The sequence below is a fragment of the Hyperolius riggenbachi genome, chromosome 5 (assembly GCF_040937935.1).
Source record: "Hyperolius riggenbachi isolate aHypRig1 chromosome 5, aHypRig1.pri, whole genome shotgun sequence".
Classification (NCBI taxonomy): Eukaryota; Metazoa; Chordata; class Amphibia; order Anura; family Hyperoliidae; genus Hyperolius; species Hyperolius riggenbachi.
In genome coordinates, this window is record NC_090650.1 from 394182473 (window position 1) to 394203360 (window position 20888).

The 20888-nt window shown below is 43.8% G+C and overlaps 1 protein-coding gene across 1 annotated transcript; it reads left to right on the plus strand.

Annotated features, from left to right (window-relative positions):
• The first annotated feature begins 1554 nt into the window (after window positions 1–1554).
• DCSTAMP (dendrocyte expressed seven transmembrane protein) lies at window positions 1555–11977 on the plus strand. The gene is made up of 3 exons (XM_068234908.1): window positions 1555–2800; window positions 6753–7082; window positions 10813–11977. Exons 1-3 carry the CDS (start codon window positions 1757–1759, stop codon window positions 10861–10863), a joined length of 1425 nt encoding a protein of 474 aa, XP_068091009.1. The 5' UTR covers window positions 1555–1756; the 3' UTR covers window positions 10864–11977.
• Window positions 11978–20888: the final 8911 nt, after the last annotated feature.

The window sequence follows — 20888 nt, forward strand, 5'->3', positions numbered from 1 at the left end:
CCTGTTCATCATGCTCCGAGCCTGGAAACCTTCAAACATACTCTGAAAACACAAGCTCCATGAAGCTGGCCCCCCTACAATCAGCACAAATAAAAATTCCATCATATTTGGTTAGTGCTACATTTGTGCCCATTGGTGCTGCAAAAAATAAGATTTGTGCTGCATTTATTTTGAAGACTAAAGCACTTGTTGTCCAAAACAGTAACATCACCCAGCCCCCGTACAAAAAACGTACAGACATGTAACTGGTATGCATGGGTAGTGCTGTGCATGTGCTCGTTTGTGCTGCAAAAATCATCTTTCTATCTTTTATAGTTTTTGAGATATTCAAATTTTTATAAAGGTCAAAAAACTTCACTCAACCCCCCTACAACATTGCAAAGACTGATTAAGGCTGAGTGAACTTTTGACCTTTATAAAAATGTGAATATCTCAAAAACTTTAAAAGCTAGAAAGATGATTTTGCAGTACAAATGAGCACATGCACAGCAGTATTCATCAATACCCATTCTGAAATGTATCACTGGTGGTGACATCTTTAGTTCTGCCATGTGATCTGTGCGTAATGTTCATTACTGAGAGTTCTATGCACAGAAGGAGATATTGCATGCTTGGCAGTTGGAAAAAGCCATTATTTCCCACAATGCAACAAGGTTCACAGACAGCAAACTGTCAGGACCATGGTCATGGCATCACTCTGTAGGAGGGATTTCACCACAATATCAGCCATACAGACCCCACTGATAATTTATTCAAGAAAAGGTAAAGATTTCTTGTAGGAAAGGGGGTATCAGATAATGAATAGAATGAAGTTCAAATCTTAGTTAAAGGTCCTCTTTAAAATGTGATGACCGTTAGTGGTGGTATACTGTAGATGCTGACTGTAGACTTCTGTGCTAATAGATGAGTGAGAGAACTGGCACTGGGAGCCACTCCTGAGACCTTCCTTTTTATTTTTATCTTTATCTTTTATTTTATCTTTATTATTTTCTATCTCTTTTCCTATTCCTTAATTCATTTTTAAAACAGAACTCTAACCCAGGATTGAACGTCATCCCAATCAGTAGCTGATACGCCCTTTCCACAGGAAATCTTTACCTTTTCTCAAATAGATCATCAGGGACGTCTGTGTGGCTGATATTGTGGGAAAACCCCTCCCACAGTGTGATGTCATCATGACCATGGTCATGACAGTTCGCTGTTTGTGAACCGTGCTGTATTGTGGGAAATATATTTCAGTTCTGACAAAATTTTGTCAGAACTGGAAGGAATCAATGTTAGAAGCAAATGGTGAGCTTCTGAGAGGAACTTATGGCGAGTTAAGTATGTAATATTTATTTGCAGGTACATCATGTGTTTATTTTAAATAATTTTACTTGGTTCAGGTTCCCCTTAATAAAAAATCTGCAGTTCCCATTTTTAAGATTCAGAGCAACTTCCCCATTATTCTGCGTACAAATGGGTATTTTGGTGAATCATTGCTAGCAGCGGTTATAGTTCTCTTCTCTGTCCGCCTGCCTTCCTTTTTTGTTTTTCCATGAAGAAAATACTTAAACCAAACTGTCGCCTTTCAGAGTTTTACAATCAGTTACGAGCGGACTGTCCTGCGAGCAAAACCGTCTTTCTGTCTTTCATTGATGATACTTTCAAGCACGTTGGCCATTCAGGATTTGCGATTCTTGGACTCCTGACAAGAAATGTTGTGATTTTTTTTTTCTGAACGTTTTTGTTTTACAAGCTTTTTGCCAGTTCTAAAATGGTTCAACTGAAACAAATGTCAGCAGTGTTTTCAAAAAGCTGCAAAATTTTTATCTCTGGAAATGAATGTGGGTGGAAAAACCGGCTTTGGTTTGGCTTCCTTTGCCTCCTGTTTGGACTAACAGTCAGCACTTGTCTGATTTTGGTATCGATCTTATCAAAAGTAGGGCTTGGACGCATACAACTGGTTTCAACCTTTTCCCTTGGCCTGACCGTATCGATTTTTGCTTATATTTTTAAGTCGGTGCGTTGCATGAGTGTCCTGTTCCTTTTGTCTTGCGGTATGAGAGAAGGCAGGAATGTCCTCATCACTGTTGGAACCAGCATTGTTGTGTTTAACAATGTAAAAAATATCTTGGGAAATCTAAAAATCGTGGCAGACTGCATCATCTGCAATCTGGAAGTCAAGCTTTCTCTGCTGAAAGTGATGCCCTTCAAGAATTACTCAGACATGATCCGCCGGGTCTATCTTCATGCCAAAGAACAATTTTTCAACCCCTTTAATATCATTGTCAGCTTTTCTGATCATTTTCAATGCCGTATGACTATTTCTGATGAGAAACTTAAAGTTCTACTCAACGAGACAAAAGTTCACATCCTGACGACGTCTTCAAATATCTCCGCCATGCTTGATATAATAACATTTGTTGGCCATATTGTTTTTCTCGTTCTTGGGGTTTTCATCCTCTTGATAGGTAGCTGGTTATTTTTTAAAGCATTTCTGGTTAAGAAGAAAACAAATAATATGTATATTACAAAACAATTCCTGCAATATGATGAAAACAAACGGCAGCGAGGCGAGAGGTGTGTGTTGCCGCTCAGCAAGACGGAGCAGAACAAATTCATCAGAATTTCAAGCCTGAAAATGTCAAGAAAACAAAAGCAGAGCATGGCATTGTTTTTCCTCCCTATTTTGACCAACATTTTTATATGGAGCTTAATTTCATTTTTAGACTTCATGTTGTACTGGTTCATTGCTACAGTGGCCAAAAACCTTCAAGGTCTGGGATCAGTTGACATTCCAATAACCATGAGCTTTATTGTAAGTATTTTATTGGGTAGTTTTAGCTTAGATTGTTCAGCTTAGTGCACACTTTAACCACTTAAGGACCACAGGCTTAAACCCCCCTAGTGACCAGGCCATGTTTTACTAATCAGGCCACTGCAGCTTTAAGGCCTCGCTGCAGGGCCGTACAACTCAGCACACAAGTGATTCCCTCCTCCCTCTTTTCAGCCCACCAACAGAGCTTTCTGTTGGTGGAGTCTGGTCCCTGCAGGGATGTTTGTTTATTTATTTATCTTTATTTTTTAGAATAATTTTACTATTTTTTTCATCACTTCCCCCCCCCCCCCGCCAGCCAATTAGCGCGATCGGCAGCATCAGCGATCGCTTTAGTGCCTCCCAGGGGGACAGCCGTGTCACACGGCTGTTCCCAGTACAGCGCTGCCTTAGACCGCTGCAAAACCCCGCCCCAGGACTTCACGCCAATTGGAATGGAGTGGGCCTGGGGCTGCCGGCGCGTTTGCGCCATGGAGCGGTCGACAACAGGTTAAAGCGGACATTAACTCAGAACTTCCTTTCTGCTCTAAAAGATAAGCAGCAGCATAATAACCTTTAAAGACAAACATTTCTTTGTTACAGCTGATACAAATCCTGCAATAAATCTCCAGTGTGCCTACTTCCTGCTTTCATGAAAGCAGACATAGGGTTATCATCCTATGTTTACAAATTAGCTGCTCTGCGGAGCTCAGAAATCAAATTATCCTTGTGATTAGTCACAGATGAGGGGGAAATTAGACAGGCTAAACTCTCTAAATACATAGAGGGTGAGTTTCTCTGTGTTTTACTTCTGCCTTGTGCAAGAGTTCAGGTCCACTTGAAAATGATCTTTTGCGATTGTTTAAAGTGGTAAAAACTGTACACAAGAGGTGTCCTGCTGAGGGGACTTCAATAGAAGGTTCCCATGAGAATAGTGATTTTTCTTTTTTTAGATTTTTTTTTATAAAAGTAAATTTGTAACAAAGTTTGCAATTACAATGCAAAATCATAGTGCAAAATTAATTTTGCATGTAATCATTAAGGAGTGTGTGTGTTTTTCATCTTAGGTCTACTATGGACTTAACCACCCTGGCGTTCGTTTAATTGTGGCTGCGGGTGGCAGTTTTTTTTTTTTTTAAATGTGTCTTTGTTGGTGTAGCTAGCACTAGGCTAGCTACACTTTGCCTCCAAGTCCCCCGGCACTGTCCCCCTCCTTCCGCTCGCTGACAGCGATATTTACCTGGCCGCGATCCTGCTATGGCCGAGACTTCCGCCATAGCTTCAGGCGTTGCTATGGCGACGATCGGGCATAATGTCTGACGTCACCGATGTCATGACGTCATGCGCAGTTCCGATCACCACCATTGCGACCCCTGGAGGCTATGGAGAGGCTGCGCCGGCGCGGGCTCCGGGGTAGGGGGGGTGAATGTATAAAACAGCGGCGATCGGGGGGATCAGAGCAGGCCGGCGGGGGTATAGCTAGCCAAGTGCTAGCTACACCTCCTCCGAAAATTCGGTCTAAAAAGACCCTCCAGGGGCTGAGGCTCTGAGCAATCCACCGCGGCGGTAATGGATGAGCTGAGCTCGTCCATACCGCTCAGGTGGTTAAGAAAGCCTTAAAGGACAACTGCAGTGAGAGGAATATGGAGGCTGCCATAATTATTTTGTTTTAAGCAATACCAGTTACCTGGCTATCCTGCTATCCTCTGCCTCTAATACTTTTAGCCATAGACCCTGAACAAGCATGCAGCAGATCTGTTGTTTCTGGCATATCTGACAAGATTAGCTGCATGCTTGTTTCTGGTGTCATTCAGATACTACTGCAGCCAAATAGACCAGCAGGGCTGCCAGGCAACTGGTATTGTTTAAAAGGAAATAAATATGGCAGCCTACATATAGCTCTCACTACAGTGCTCTAGACCTACATTTGATATTGCCCTATACTGATCATTTGCAATTTACCGTAGGACCTGCGTTTCTATCAGTTTTGTAACACTGCTGTGGATACTGGATTATAACGGATGCATGGATTAATATTTCTTCTCCTTAATCCACTTTATGTGTTTGATGCAGTATATATGTGTATGCATCACTATAATCTGTGCTTCATTTACTTTTTATACACAGTATAGCGTCCATCAAAAAGGGCGTCGGAAAAAAAAGTGCGCGTGGTGTAAGCAATAAGCGGTAATACCAATTATATAAAAATATTGTGTTGTATTTCGTTTATAATAATGTTTTACAAATTAAAAAACCTTTAATAATACCTATGAAATCGCAAATTGTGAATGCGATAATCTTCCCTGTTTTAAAAGTGGAACTTATAATTATGTTTGTTAAAAAACGATAATATATGTATAATCATTATGATTGTATAATATTGTGTACTTAGTGACCTTAGCCCGTTTAAAAACGGGCTAGGTCTGTCAAAACTCCACTGCGCGCACGTGCGTGCCCGTCCCGTGCGCATGCCCACCGCGTGCACATACGCCTGCCCCTTCTGGCCCCGTCCTCCCTCAGCTCTCCTCAGTGTCTCTCTCTTTCCCTTTCTGCACATGCGCAGTAGCGCAAAACACGGCACACACACACACACACACAGGAAGTGCAGGGACGCAGAGACACTTGAACATTATTATGTAGGATAACCTTCATTTATCTGAAAATATTGTTTATAACAATAAAAAAAAAATATAAGTACGCTCGTAATAACTGTAGTAAAACAGTAGTATCTATTACTAAGGGCTCTTTCACATCAGAGCTTGCGTTGGAGAACGCTCAAAGCATACGTTTTGTTGTATGCGTTTTAATGCGTTTTGATATGCGTTGCACTGCAGTGAGTGTGCGTTTTTAATCCGCTTTCAGTGCGTTACAGCACATAGAAAAACGCAGGTAATTTGTTTTTCTTAACTTTCTACATTGTTCCTCTGTTGCACTCTGGAACTGATTGCCTGCGTTAACAGATTAAAAACGCGCATAGTGTACGTTTTACATTGACTAACATTGTAACGCATAAAGCTAGCGTCGGCCGAAAAACTGCGCCTGGGTGCAGTGTAACGCAATGCACAAAAAGGCTGCGTTATATGTGAAAGCTAAAATGAAAGTCTATGGACTTTCATTTTACTTTGGGTAACGCAAACTTTACCCGTTACGTTGAAACGCAGAAAATCTGCCCTAATGTGAAAGAGCCCTAACATTTTACTACAACTAAGCCTAACCCTACTTTCTCACTGAAACCTCCCTCTACCTATCCCTAACCCTTAGACCCCCCCCCCCCCCCAGTGGTGCCTAACCCTTAGACCCCCTGTTGGTGCCTAACCCTAACGCCCGGGTGGTTCCTAACCCTAAGACCCCCCTGGTGGTGCCTAACCATAAGACCCCCCCCCTTACTGATCTCTTAATTGTGTGGATAATAATGTTTTACAAATAGTGACTGTGAAAAATATATTACAATTTACGTTACGTACTGATCGCTTTATTATGTGGATAATAATGTTTTACAAAGAGTAAGTGATAACATTTTAAATAACGGTTTAGTTAAATATGATACAGATGTTTAGTATATCACAGGCGCATTTTGTAAACTTAATCATCACAACCGCAGTTTGAAAATGTTAATTATCTCCAGGTGCCGTTTAAAAAAGTTAATAATCCTCGGGCACGCTTTTTTCCTGTTCGGCGCCCATCAAATGATATTTATTATGGGAGTGAATGGTGTTGCCCTTTTTGTCCACTTGCCTCATGCGCAAATTTCCTGCTTCCTACTGTATACTGTATATATATATTCAGTCATTTTTCCTTCAGACAGTACACTAAGATATCTATGTGGAAAGCAATGTAAATCTATGCAGTCGTCAGTTGCATACTCCTTCTCTTCACAATCTATGTTGATCAAGAGGGTCTGTAATATCTAAATATGATTTCTTTCCCTTTTCACCTTCCTGTTTCCATCATGCAGGACAAACATGTGGACTTATCTACATTCAATATCCCCAGGAATTCAGAAACACTCGCTTCCAACATCCGCATCAACCTGTTTGAGCCTCAGTGTATCCCGGTCCCAGCTCTCTCCGCCTCCTGGATCCCACTATCAGTATTAACGAGTGTGCTGGTCTTCTTTGGGTTGATCTCTTCTTTCCTGATACAAATCAAGATATTGGTGATGTCGGCGTTCTACCCTGAGAAAGAACTGGAGAGAGTCCAGGACCTTCATCAGAAGATACTGAGGGAGAGATCGCAGGAGAGTGTGGGCAGCCGAGATCAGACACACAGAAGCATTTTCACTCAGGTAAGACATGGCAAACACAGCTTGCTTATGGATTAGATCCCTTTTAGAATTAAAGTGTACCTGAGACAAAAGTTGTCTGAGATGTTTTACTCACCTGGGGCTTCCTCCAGCCCCCTTAAGACTGCTTGGTCCCTCACCAGCTCCTCGGACCACTCCTGTCCCTCGCTGGGTGGCCAAGTCCAGGTCATCCAGCATGGAATAGGAGCGTCGGGGGAGCCGGCAAGGGACCAAGCAGTCTCAAGGGAGCTGGAGGAAGCCCCAGGTGAGTATAACACCTTAGACGACTTTTGTCTCATGTTCACTTTATGGACATAAACAGTATTGGAAAGAGTAAAGGTGGCCATACATTTAGCAATTTTGCAAGCCGATCGACAATCCAATCCCATCATTTTATGGAATCAAAATTGGTCCACCCAATAGATGATTTGATCGATTTTAGGACAAATCGGTCGAATGGACATTTCCTCGAAAATCTCAGTCGAAAGTCCTCAATCGGGTGTTTGCCACTAACGGCGTTTGATATGAAGACAACCAACGTACATGATGGACCCCCGGCTGCTGTCCCCCAAGTGTAAAATAAGACGCTGGGTGCTCACGGTGTGCAAATTCTCTCTTGTCCCGCTGGCACGGTTCCCAGAGTTCTCTGCTGTCACCCTGCTAGTGAGTGCCTGTACACATGGCACCAGGCACGTTTGTGTGAAATGTCAGACACTCACGGTAATGAGGTGGCTGTGGAGGATGCTGGGAGTTGCGACAGATCTCTCTCTGATCAGATTCTCCTGACAACCTGATGATTCACCTGACGACGTATGGACATTAACTCATCTTTAACCTGCTGAGCGGTCTGGACGAGCTCAGCTCGTCCAGTACCGCCGGAGCCTGCCGCTCAGGCCCTGCTGGGCCGATTTGGCTCAAATAAAAAGCAGCACACGCAGCCGGCACTTTGCCAGCCGCGTGTGCTACCTGATCGCCGCTGCAGCGCGGCGATCCGCCGCATGCAGCGGCGAAAGAGGGTCCCCCCAGCCGCCTGAGCCCAGCGTAGCCGGAACAAAAAGTTCCGGCCAGCGCTAAGGGCTGGATCGGAGGCAGCTGACGTCAGGACGTCGGCTGACGTCCATGACGTCACTCCGCTCGTCGCCATGGCGACGAGGTAAGTGAAACACGGAAGGCCTTCTGGCCGCCGGAGGCGGAGGCGATCGGAAGAACGCCTCCGGAGCGCCCTCTAGTGGGCTTTCATGCAGCCAACTTTCAGTTGGCTGCATGAAATAGTTTTTTTTTAAAAAACCCTCCCGCAGCCTCCCTGACGATCTTAATAGAACGCCAGGGTGGTTAATACAATAATCAGTACCTGTATTTCTCAGACTATAAGACGCTGCTGACCATAAGACGCACCAAGGTTTAGAGGACTAAAACCAGGGACAAAAATATATATACTAAACCTGGTGCATCCATCGTGAAGGGGCATCTTGTGGATTATGCCACCTTTGTACCTCACGCCCCCTTGTATGTCTTGTGTCCCCCATGTATCCTCCTCTATGCCCCTTTGTGTCCCCCTGTGTCCTCCAGTGTCCCCCATGTGTCCACCTCTATCCTCCTTGTGTCCTCCTCTATGGCCCTTTGTGTCCCCCTGTGTTCCCCATGTTTCCGCCTTTGTCCTCCTCTATGTCCCTTTGTGTCTCACTTATGTCCTCCTCTATGTCCCTTTGTGTCTTTCTGTGTCCTCCATTTGTCCCCCTGTGTCCTCCTCTGCATGGGCACAGTACAGAGAGTCCCCGACATTGTGACGGGTTGAAGGTTTGTATTGGCAGGCGTTCACAAGTCAGGAACTCCCTGCATTTGGACTATAAGACGCAGTGACCTATTATCCCCTACTTTTGGGGGAAAAAAGTGAGTATTATACTCCAAAAAATACAGTATATCATTACTGAAACAGCAGTTTGATAACTAATTTTTTGGCGCTCTGAAACAGAGACACACAGCTCAGACACTGTCTCGATTTGACCAGAGGAAGCGAGCAGGTCCTATGAAACGCGTTGTCTTTTAATTGGTGTCTAGCAAAAAATATCTTAACCTCTTAGCACAAGGTCAGACTATTCCTATTACTTACCTTCACTCACTACATATTGTATCACAATTGGGGCGCCCCTCTCATCTTGCAACTCATTGCACAGTCTGTCTGCAGCTGCTGTATGTTTTTAGGAAACTTGATGGAAGCCGTGGTAACTGTATACTGCTTGATGTGAAAGGTAACCAGAATTTTAGAATTCTCCTCTCTCTGTTTCCCTCTCTGATTCATAAAAGCCATGTACACATGAACTATTTTTTGCCCCACTTCCACATTTCCCCAACTAACACTAAGGAGTTCTCCCTCCCTCCCAAGAACAAGATCATCCACAAGGCAATTCTAGGCAGTTTCCTAGTGTCTGTTCCACAATACAAGCAACTGTTTGCAGCCAGTGGTGTGCCGGCAGTGCCGCCTCTTTCTTTCAAATTGGTTGCACCTGGACCGTTAGAGCAATCCGGTCGAGGCTTGGCACCGGCATATCCCCAAGACTGGTTCTGGGGGCTGTTTCTGTGGACCGTTGTATATACACTTAAACCTAGGCAGCTGCCTAGGGCCTAGAGAGAGTGTAGGGGCCTGGTGGATGCCAGCCCCAACAAATCGAACTAAAATAGCCAGGTGACCCTCAGCGGTGGACAAAAATTGCTATCTTGCTTAGGGCCCAATTTCATCTTAATCCTTTTCTGCACTATATAGTTACAAGAGAATATATGATAATGAAAATACAGTACATTGTTTTACAACTTAAAAAGAAACCATAACCTAGAATTGAACTTCATCCCAATCAGTAGCTGATACCCCCTTTCCCATGAGAAATCTTTTCCTTTTCTCAATCCGATCATCAGGGGGCTTTGTATGGCTGATATTGTGGTGAGACCCCTCCCACAGTGTGATGTCAGCACCTCACAGCACTGAGGTACTGACATCACACTGTGGGAGCCTTGTTGCATTGTGGGAAATAACAGCTGTTTCCAACTGCCAAAAAAGCAAGCAGCATCTCCTTCCAGTGACATCACCTACCAAAAAATGTCACCATGTGATAAATGTCAGAATGTAAATCAGGGAGAGGAAAGATTGTACAATGGGCAAACACCGACTAAATCATTTATACATGATTAATTAAAAATTAAGCACTTTTTTTCAATTTCATTATTTTCACTGGAGTTCCTTTTTAAATGTATTGATGTCCTTTAAAGTGGTCTGAAAGCCAGCATTTCTACTTTGCTTTAAAAGATTCCTCAAAGCTACTATCCCAGAAAAAAATTAATTCTAGCAGAACATCACTGAAATGGTTAAACAAAGCACTTTGTCCTGCTATTCAGCATCAAATCCGCATCCAAACTGGAGATAACAGTATCCTTTTTACTTGTTGAAAACAAATGTATCAACACTGGAATGTAAACAAACACGCACAGTGTTCAGAATTTCTCATTAGAAGATTTTAATATATAATAAAAAGCAGTTATAATAGAAAAATAATAAAATGCAATGCCAGCTTTCAGGGTAAGAAAAACTACACTTTGGAAACTTGTAATTTGTAAACAGACAATATTACATGTGCACAAAAGCAAATATAACTGTATGAGTAATAAAAAGTAGGAAAACACATTTTTATTGAATGTTATGTCAGAGTTTCAGACCACTTTAACATTTTGTGCTCTTTTCCAGGCGTGTTTCTGGTTCCCGATACTGACAAGGAAACATTATGTAAACAAATGAAGAACTGATTGGTGGGTTATTGGCCCTTCCCTGGAGATCATTTCCTGGGTGGAGCGGTGTGATGATTGAAGTGACAGATCACCGTAATGACGAATAAGTTGCCAGCCTCCCATGCAGGACACCATAGTGCGTTGCTTCCGGTGCACAGCAGATTGTAAGCTCCTGGGACACAGTGCTCTCCTTATTATTTATTTTAGCTGTGATCGGTTTTGCCTCATCTGTGTAGAATTGTATATTTAATTGCCTATATCGGCGGCTGGTCACTCTGTCCTCCCCTCTCCTACTGATCACATAAGTCCTCTTGAGTTTGTTTCACTCTCTTGCACTGTTGTACCTTCCATCCCTTTATCTTTTCGGATTCTGCCATTATTTCTAGGGGATGTTTAGCTTCCTTTATTTTGATCAATTCAGGCACTTTTGACTTGGGCCATTGTGCAATATATGTAATATTTACACACATCTATATAAGGTGTTATTATTGAGTACATATAATTCCTGTTCTACACAGATTGGATTGTGAGGTTTTAATGTTCTGTGAATTAGACTGGTTTCACACAAGGACGTTGCGTTAGAGGGGATGTTAAGGTCGCATAACGTGCCCCTAACGCAACGCCTGGTGGTGTTGGAGCAAGACGCTACCAAGAGCCGCGTTACAAGCAGCTCTTGGTGCGCCTGCTCTGTCGGAGGCACTGCGGAGACCACGTGAGCGGAGCTCTCCGCATCACGTGGTCCCGCCAGCCAATCAGCGGCCGCTCCAAGAAGAAAACACTGCAAGTGCAGTGAATATTAAGTAGCCATGTGCCTGGCTACGTAGCGGCCTCTCCCCGCCTCCTCTCCGCCCCAAAAATAAAAAAACCCCATCCGTACTGAGCATGTGCAAGCAGTCTAACGCGGCTCTGCCGCTTAGAAAGTACTGCATGCAGTACGTTGTCTGGTGGCGCAGCGTTACTGTGTAACGCAACGTGGGCACTGTGAACAGCCCATTGATTTTTCATTGCTGTGCGCCTGTAACGTCCCACTGTGAAACCAGCCTAAATGTCCTTTATATTGCCACAATTATTTTGAGGTTTTGAGGATTTTTTACCTTTATACTATTTATGGTATCAATGTTAATTATACCCCGCTGCCTCACCATTGGTTATTTTAATTGTTTTTATGTGTGAATTGTTTCCAAATAAAATTGATGTTATTTTGATGATTCATCTGGTGCTGTTTACATGGGCGCTTTTTCTCTTCCCTCTTTTCTGTCACAGCACATTGTAAACAAGTGAAAACCACTTAACCACCCTGGCGTTCTGATTAAATCGCCAGGGTGGCTGCGGGAGGGTTTTTTTTAAATAAAAAAAAAACTATTTCATGCAGCCAACTGAAAGTTGGCTGCATGAAAGCCCACTAGAGGCTTCCGATCGCCTCCGGCGGCAAGAAATAACACGGAAGGCCGCAATGAGCGGCCCTCCGTGTTTCGCTTCCCTCGTCGCCATGGCGACGAGCGGAGTGACGTCATGGACGTCAGCCGACGTCCTGACGTCAGCCGCCTCCGATCCAGCCCTTAGCGCTGGCCGGAACTGTTTGTTCCGGCTACGCTGGGCTCGGGCGGCTGGGGGGACCCTCTTTCGCCGCTGCACGTGGCAGATCGCCGCGCTGCAGCGGCGATCAGGCAGCACACGCGGCTGGCAAAGTGCCGGCTGCGTGTGCTGCTTTTTATTTGGTGGAAATCGGCCCAGCAGGGCCTGAGCGGCAGCCTCTGGCGGTGTTGGACGAGCTGAGCTCGTCCAGACCGCTCAGCAGGTTAAAGTGGATCCAAGAGAAACTTTTACTCATTGCATAATTGTGTTCCTTTCATATTGTTTATAGGGCATTCCTCAAGCCAAATACTTTTTTTGTTTTGTTTTAATACTCGAATTCCCTATAAACTAAACAAGCCTAGCCCACAGGTTTTCAGAGAACCTTGGCACTCAGTCCCAGGTAGCAGGGGATTATGGGAGCTCAGTCTGGGCAGGAGGAGGAGGAGGTTACTAGGCAGAGATTTCAGAGGCAGAGGGGAGGAGGGGGGAGGAGAGGGGACTGAATTTACACACAGGCAAGCTGATAGCATCTCCCCCCTCAGGCCTGTGACAATGTGACAAACAGAACATGGCTGCCCTCATTGTATCACAGGAATAAATAATCATACACTTTAAAAGCTGTTTGCAGCTAGATATGCTGTGTAAACTATCTAAACTTTAGATAAGATATATAGACAAATTATTTGTTATAGTTACGTTTTCATCGGATCTGCTTTAAAGAGAATCTGTATTGTTAAAATCGCACAAAAGTAAACATACCAGTGCGTTTGGGGACATCTCCTATTACCCTCTGTCACAATTTTGCCGCTCCTCGCTGCATTAAAAGTGGTTAAAAGCAGTTTTAAAAAGTTTGTTTATAAACAAACAAAATGGCCACCAAAACAGGAAGTAGGTTGATGTACAGTATGTCCACACATAGAAAATACATTCATACACAAGCAGGCTGTATACACCCTTCCTTTTGAATCTCAAGAGATCATTTGTGTGTTTCTTTCCCCCTGCAGCTATCTTCCACTGAAATGTCAGGCTGTTTCTTCCTGCAGCAGAGTGCAGACAGCTTTGCCTATATGTAATTTCTCAGTATGTGAAAGCCCAGTCAGCTCAGAGGAGGATTTATCCAGCTTGTAAAAGATGAGAGAGAAGAGAGAAGCTGCCCTAATCTAAATAATACACAGGCAGTGTGCAGAGAGGGGCCTGGAGGGGGGAGATGCATCACAGAACCACAACACTGAAGAACTTGGCAGCCTTCCAGCCACAGGCTGACAAGTCTGACAAGAGAGAGATAAGTTGATTTATTACAGAGATGGTGATAGTAAAATGTGCTGCAGTAAGCCAGAACACATTAGAATAGCTTTTGGAACTTGTAGGATGATAAAAAACAGGATGCAATTTTTGTTACGGAGTCTCTTTAAAGAGACACTGAAGCGAAAAAAAAAGTATGATATTATGATTTGTATGTGTAGTACAGCTAAGAAATAAAACATTAAGATCAGATACATCAGTCGAATTGTTTCCAGTACAGGAAGAGTTAAGAAACTCCAGTTGTTATCTCTATGCAATAAATCCATTAAGCTCTACGACTTTGAAAGTCCTGGAGAGGGCTGTTTTCTGACTTTTATTATCTCAACTGTTTTCTTTTTCTCTGCCAGAGGAGAGGTCATTAGTTCACAGACTGCTCTGAAAGAATCATTATGAATGCTGAGTGTTGTGTAATCTGCACATATTATAGAATGATGCAATGTTAGAAAAAACACTATATACCTGAAAATAAAAGTATGAGAATATTTTCTTTGCTGCTAATCTTCTAGTAATTATTCACAGTACACAACCAATGCATTATATCATATTTTTTTTCGCTTCAGTGTCTCTTTAAATGCAAAAACTAATATATCCAGGAGGACTTTTATTATTACGGCTGGAGTCATATATTAATTTGTTTGCCTTATTCTGTGCCAAAGCTCCAAACTGTCCCTCTGTCGCTCTTACTTCTTCATTTGGCCCTATTTCAGGACTGATGTACAGATCTTTGTAAATATATGTATTTTTCTACTTTCTAAACTTTATTCCAAACCTTTAAATTTATATATTTAATATTTTTAAATGTTAATATGAAGGAAAATGATCCAAGATAGAGAGGACCAGTGTGGTTTAAATAATAAATCAACATAATTTTCTTATGAAGTCTTTATGGTATGTGTGACTAGGGGTGTGGTTAGAGGTGTGGCAGGGGTGTGACTTAACGCAAACCTGAACAAAAAAATTAAAAGTCAAAATTAACATACACACGTCATACTTACCTCCCTGGCAGTCTACTCATCAATTTCTTTCATCTCTCCTGCGTCCTGTTTGTCTACTGTGATCGATGGAATTTTCCATCCTCCATTTTGAAAATGGACATTACTCCATAACAGCTTCCTGGTCAGTGCACTGTTAAACTGTAATTTTAATGTAAACAGAACACACAGAACAGACCGTGCACCACTTCCTGTAATGCATTTATTCTTCCAGTGTTGCAATGTCAGCAGATGGGTTGGCACATATACATCACAGATTCATGTTGCAAAACATATTTGTAGGTACGTCTGACCTGTGCCGTGGATGGGTGCGGGAGGGTGACCAGGGGAAAGTAGGACTGCGCGACAGCCGTTTCGCGCCGGGCGGCGCTTGCTCACGTGCAGTAGTCCTTGGCCCAAGGACTACTGCACGTGAGCAAGCGCCGCCCGGCGCGAAACGGCTGTCGCGCAGTCCTACTTTCCCCTGGTCACCCTCCCGCACCCATCCACGGCACAGGTCAGACGTATCTACAAATATGTTTTGCAACATGAATCTGTGATGTATATGTGCCACTGCCAACCCATCTGCTGACATTGCAACACTGGAAGAATAAATGCATTACAGGAAGTGGTGCACGGACTGTTCTGTGTGTTCTGTTTACATTGTGTTGATCCTTTAGCCTGTCTGCACGCTCCCATATGTAAAGGATCCAGGTTGCAGCAACGTTTAAAGGGACGGGTTTGTTTATAAATATAGGTGCAACAGACACTTTCTTCCCCCACCACTGGGTGCCGGGCAACCAGCCCTCTTTGTGTACTAAACTGTAATTTTCACCCACGTGAGCCACAGGGAAACATTGACATTACCTTGCTCATCAGTTGTCTTTTCAATTATAACTGACAGCAACTGATATATAACTGACAACAACGGATATATTTCAGTTTTGACAAAATCTTGTCTGAAAGGGAATGAATTGGTGTAAGATTTAAATGGTGAGCTCCTGAGAGGAACTGATGGTGAGGTTAGTATGTAATATTAATTTGCAGGTACATCATGTGTTTATTTTAAATAATTTTACTCGTTTTAGGTTCACTTTAAGTGTCCCTCTTTCTGATCTCAAAAAGTTGGGAGGTATGCTGTGCAGCACCTTAGGAGATGCTGTTACTACATAATATCACTCAGGACTACTGTAGTGATCATACTACAACCAGGGCCGGCTTTAGGTTTCACAGCGCCCTGAGCGAAACCTGATTTTTGTGCCCCCTTCATCCTCTTCGCGCATGTGCGCACACACACACACGCAAGCATGCACACACATGCACGCACGCACACACAGGCCCATATGCAATTCACCTTTTCTCCTGAGATTTCTCCTAGGACAGTGGTTCCCAACATTTTTGACGTCATGACACATCACGCCAAATGACACATCACATATGTATAATAGAAAAAATAAAATTAATAACCACAAATGGATGGAAAGAGTGCATTATCCTGAATAAACTTAAAAATAAAGGCTAGAACCATTCAGGAATATGAATAAAACAATCAGTGGGACAGTGATAGCACAGCACCGACAATTTGCTCCACGCATTATAGCCGCAGTGCGCCCCCCAAATAAAAACACCATCACGCTCAATATAGGTAGGTAGCCAGGTATAGGTGTCCCAGTATAGGATCTTATGTGTAGGGGCCCTTAATATAGGTTGCCAAGCATAGGTGCCCCCAGTATAGGAAGTCAGTCAGGTGAAGGTCTCCATCCCCCCATAGGTAGCCAGGCTTAGCACCTCCAGTATATTGGTAGGCAGGTGTTGGTGCCACCAGTATAAGAAATCAGGTGTAGGTGCCCTCATAATAGGTAACCAGCTATAGGCGCCCACTTGGAAGCTGGCGCCCTGAGCGATCGCTCCGGTCAAAGGCCGTCTATGACTACAATATAGCTCCCAAATTTTCCTCTTGCTTCCTCTACTGAAAAATGGGTTTAATTGACGCCAAACTTTATTCCCATCCTTTAAATTGATCTACTATATTTCTTATTTTCAAATTGTAATATGAAGGGAAATTAACCAGGATAGAAACGAGAAATGTTTTTTGAATTCTAAAATAAAAACATTTTCTCATGAAATTAGGGGTGTGGCGGGCCGTTTGTTCCTATTTCCTATCTCTAAGGCAGGGGTCACACTTGTCTTTCAGTTTCTACACTTTGCAGAAAACTGAAAGACAAGTGTGACCCCTGCCTTAGAGCAGCTAATGTAATTTATAGAGAAAACTGACAAATTGCGCAAGATGTCAGTTTTTTTTCTGCATGCGAAATCTGCATTCAAGTGTGACCTTGCTTATTGATTAACATGAGTTCTCAGTTGAAGTCAGTTTTTCTGTGCAGAAAACGCGTACGAAAGCCGGTCAGTGTGACTCCTGCCTAAAAGTTTGGAGGTATGCTACCAGTGTCGGAATGGGAGGTGGAAAAACTGAGGAAATCCACCTGCTGGCCAAGCAGCAGTAACCCTGTGTTATCACTCCCAATAGAAACCTGCAGCAAATCTTTACTGTGAGCAGCAACACCTGATTACTGCTGCTTGGCCAGAAAGTGGATTTCCTCAGCTCTACCACCTCCCAGTCCGACACTGTATGCTACGATCATAGGAGGAGCTACAAACACTAGGAAGAGTCGAGGTGGCTATAGCATGTTTGTTAGGCTCTGCAGTGTTGCCATGCCAGCAGCTGTATGGTACATTCAGCAACTGATCACAGGCACACACTGTCCATCTGTAGAGTTATCGAGCTAAAATGGTAGTTTGGGAGGTAGGTTAGGGAAATGTATTGGGTAGGTGGAGGGTCATTCATGATGTACAGGCTCAGGTTATGTTAGGGTTAATCTGTGAGGAAAGAGAGTAAAGTTTGGCATCTCTGTACAGAGATGGGCTTCTGAGTAATTTAGAGTAGCAAGCTACTTGGAATTGAAATGCTAATGAGTCGGTGATTAATCAGCTGTGACCGCGGGTGACAGGGGGGGTTAACTTACCAAGAATTCTGCGCGAATGTGTGCGCTCCACTCGCATTATAGGAGCACTGTGAGCCACATTCCACGACTCACTACTGCATTTCCTCCTTTCGGCTTGAAGAAGGAAGCGCGGTAGTGAGTCATGAAGCGCGGTTCTTCTATGATGCGTAATGGAGCACAAACTGTCGCGCAGACTTCTGGGAAAGTTAACCCCCTGCCACCAGCGGTCACAGCTGATTAATCGGCGATTCATTAGCTTTTCAATTCCGAGTAGCTTGCTAATTGAAATTACTCGGAAGCAGATCGCTGTCTCTGTACTCACATCCATGAACTACATTTCCCTTCATGCCTTGTGGCAGGTCGAGCATGTGTGTGACTTCGGCAGGAAGTTGAAAATGATTCAGCTGAGGTTCCCAGATAGACAGAGGGCTAGAGGTGCAGCACCCCATAAGTGAGTAGGACGTTCACGCCAACCTCAACAGCACATTCCATTAGAGTCCTCCCGTATGCGGAGGTTCATTTTAAAAACTTTTAGTTCCAGGTGCTCAGTGCCCATTAATAGGAGTATTTCTGGTTCTACAAATGTGTGTGACCAGGCCCGGATTTACCTCACAGGAGCCTATAGGCACAGATGTCCTCGCACCTTAGACTTCTCCCTTCATAAACCTACAAACCCCCGCCGAACTGCACTGCAAGTGTGCTGGCAGGCCCAGCTGTCACTAATCCTTTACTTACCTTGCCTGTCGTAGGTAGCTATAGGTGCCCCTTAGTACTAGGTAGCCAGAGGTGCCCTCAGTATTCAGTAGCTAGAGGTGCCCCCAAGTATTAGCTAGATGTACCTCAATACTAAGTAGCTAGAGATGTTCCTGTCTGAAGGGAGATCTCATCAGTGGAATGCAGAAGCTGGGTGAGTCACCTCCCACTTACACTCTGCTCAGGACTCTGCATAGGGAAGGAGGGGAGGCATTAGAGGAGGGAAGTGAGCCGCCTTTCCATCATCGGGTGCCTGAAGGCGCGCGCCTACAGTGCCTTATGGTAAATCCGGCCCTGGAGATGGTGTTATATATATAATGCACATGTACAGTATCTTTAGTCTTTATTCTATTGGTCATCTAATTAGAGTTATCAGCCTTCCTGCAGAGAGTGTGTTTATGTATGCTTTGTGTTTGGTTATACAGTATATGTTTGCCACTTGCTTGGTCATGATTGCAACACTGAGTTTCTAATAATGGACATTTTTCACAGTCATGGTTGATACAAGCCTCCCCACTTCCTCTCAAGAAAAAGAGAACAATGCTCAAAAAGGACAAAACATTATTTTTTTTTAGAAAAAGGATGAATCCATTTATGCACTAACTTAAAAGATTAAGCTTCTGTATAATAAATGCAGTGGCATAAATACAAATCACCTTCCACACCAGCAGACGTGAATTCCACTATGTTCATACTCCCTTATCCCTCCCTAGAAGGAAGCACAAAGGGGGGCAGAGGGATGCAAAAGGGGGGGGGGGGGCACTACAGAGGGACACAGTGGAGGCTGCCTGCAACTTACACTATCCGGACCTTGTGATGTCTGCTCTCCTGGGACCGGCGATGCAGCTGCCTCTCAGGATACCGAACTTCCTGCTTCCAGGTGATCAAACACCCACCCAGGGGGTGCCTTCATCTGCGGGTGGGACTTAATCCAGGGACATAGCACTCCCCCAGGACCACTGGGGTTGTGTATCCATTTATATATTAATGGAAGGGGAAGATTGGGAGGGGGGGGGAGTGATGAGTACCTTGGGGGAAACCAAAATAAAATCTCTCTCAGGGTGTTGTGAAACCTAAGGGCGGCCCTGAACATGGCCGCTTCCATATTCCACTCACTTCAGGTGTCCTTTAAGTAAAAAGGTAGGCAAAAGGTAGATTAGTGGGAACTTGGTGAAAAAACAGGGAGGGGCCAAGTAAAACATGTGTATCCCAGCTTTCTAGAGCCGCCTACGGTGTGTCCCAGTGCTCTGTGCACATTTAGGCAGCATAGATATTTAGGCAGCTTAGACATGGACAGATCACTTGTACGGTAGCAGCTGCTGGTCCATTTCCAAGCTGACATTATTTGCATGATGCATCAGCTCAGTCAGAATCTTTAGCATCTCCTCGACCATCCCTATGCACAGACAGCAGGCGGGGTCAGACTGATGGCTGCAAGGAAGCACAAGATCTCAGAACTTGTACCTGGCTCTGGACTGAGCTTGGAAAGGCAAGTTTAATACAGCATAGTGCCTGGTATACATGTGCTTGCCGGTTGCTTGAGAAACTTCCCAAAAAAGCAGTAATCTCCCCCCAGGTGCAGGCAAAATACTCACCGTTCCTCCACCGATCCTCCAGCGATGTCCTGCATCACCTCGGCTTTCCGTGCATGGAAGCCGGAGTGTCAGCTGACCCGTGTCGGGTCATGTGACACGCCGACTTGCGTGCACGGATGCCAAAAGCCGCTAGAAGCCCGGGAGGTGATGAAGGACATCACTGGAGGATCGGTGGAGGCTCGATGAGCATTTTATGTCAGCGCAAATCCCCCAGAACACCCCAAGACAGAGGTCCCCGTTATCTATCAGTAATGCTGGTTTGTTGAGACTTGCCTGAATTCCAGATAATGGGGACTGTGCTGTATCCTTAAATGAAACTCAACTAGTATGAAACTCAGCATTTCCTCTTTGCCCTAAAAAAATATTTACAGCATAAAATCTACTACTACTACAAGAAAAAAATTGTAGCAGAACAGCATTTAAACAGTTAAACACAGCACGTTTTTCTTCAGTGGAAAGCTCAATGCTTCAGTGGGCAGCTTCTGGCCACATCCAAAGAGATGATAATATTATTGTTTGTTTACATTCCTTTGTCACATACATTCTATAAACATTGAAACTGAGCTGTACTGAGCTGAGAAGCAAAAAAAGCTGAAAAGTGATCACTGGTTAGATTTTAATATATAAATACAGCAGCTATGCAATAAAAGGCAATGGCAGCTTTCGGAGCAGATGAACTGTACTTTGTGAATTTGTAAACAGACAACATTACTTGTGCACAAAAGCAAATACGGTAACTGTATGAGTAATAAAAAGTAGTAAAACACATGTTTATTGAACGTTATGTCAGCGTTTTATCCCACTTTAAGTCACAAAAGAGTTTGAGAGTCCAAGAAA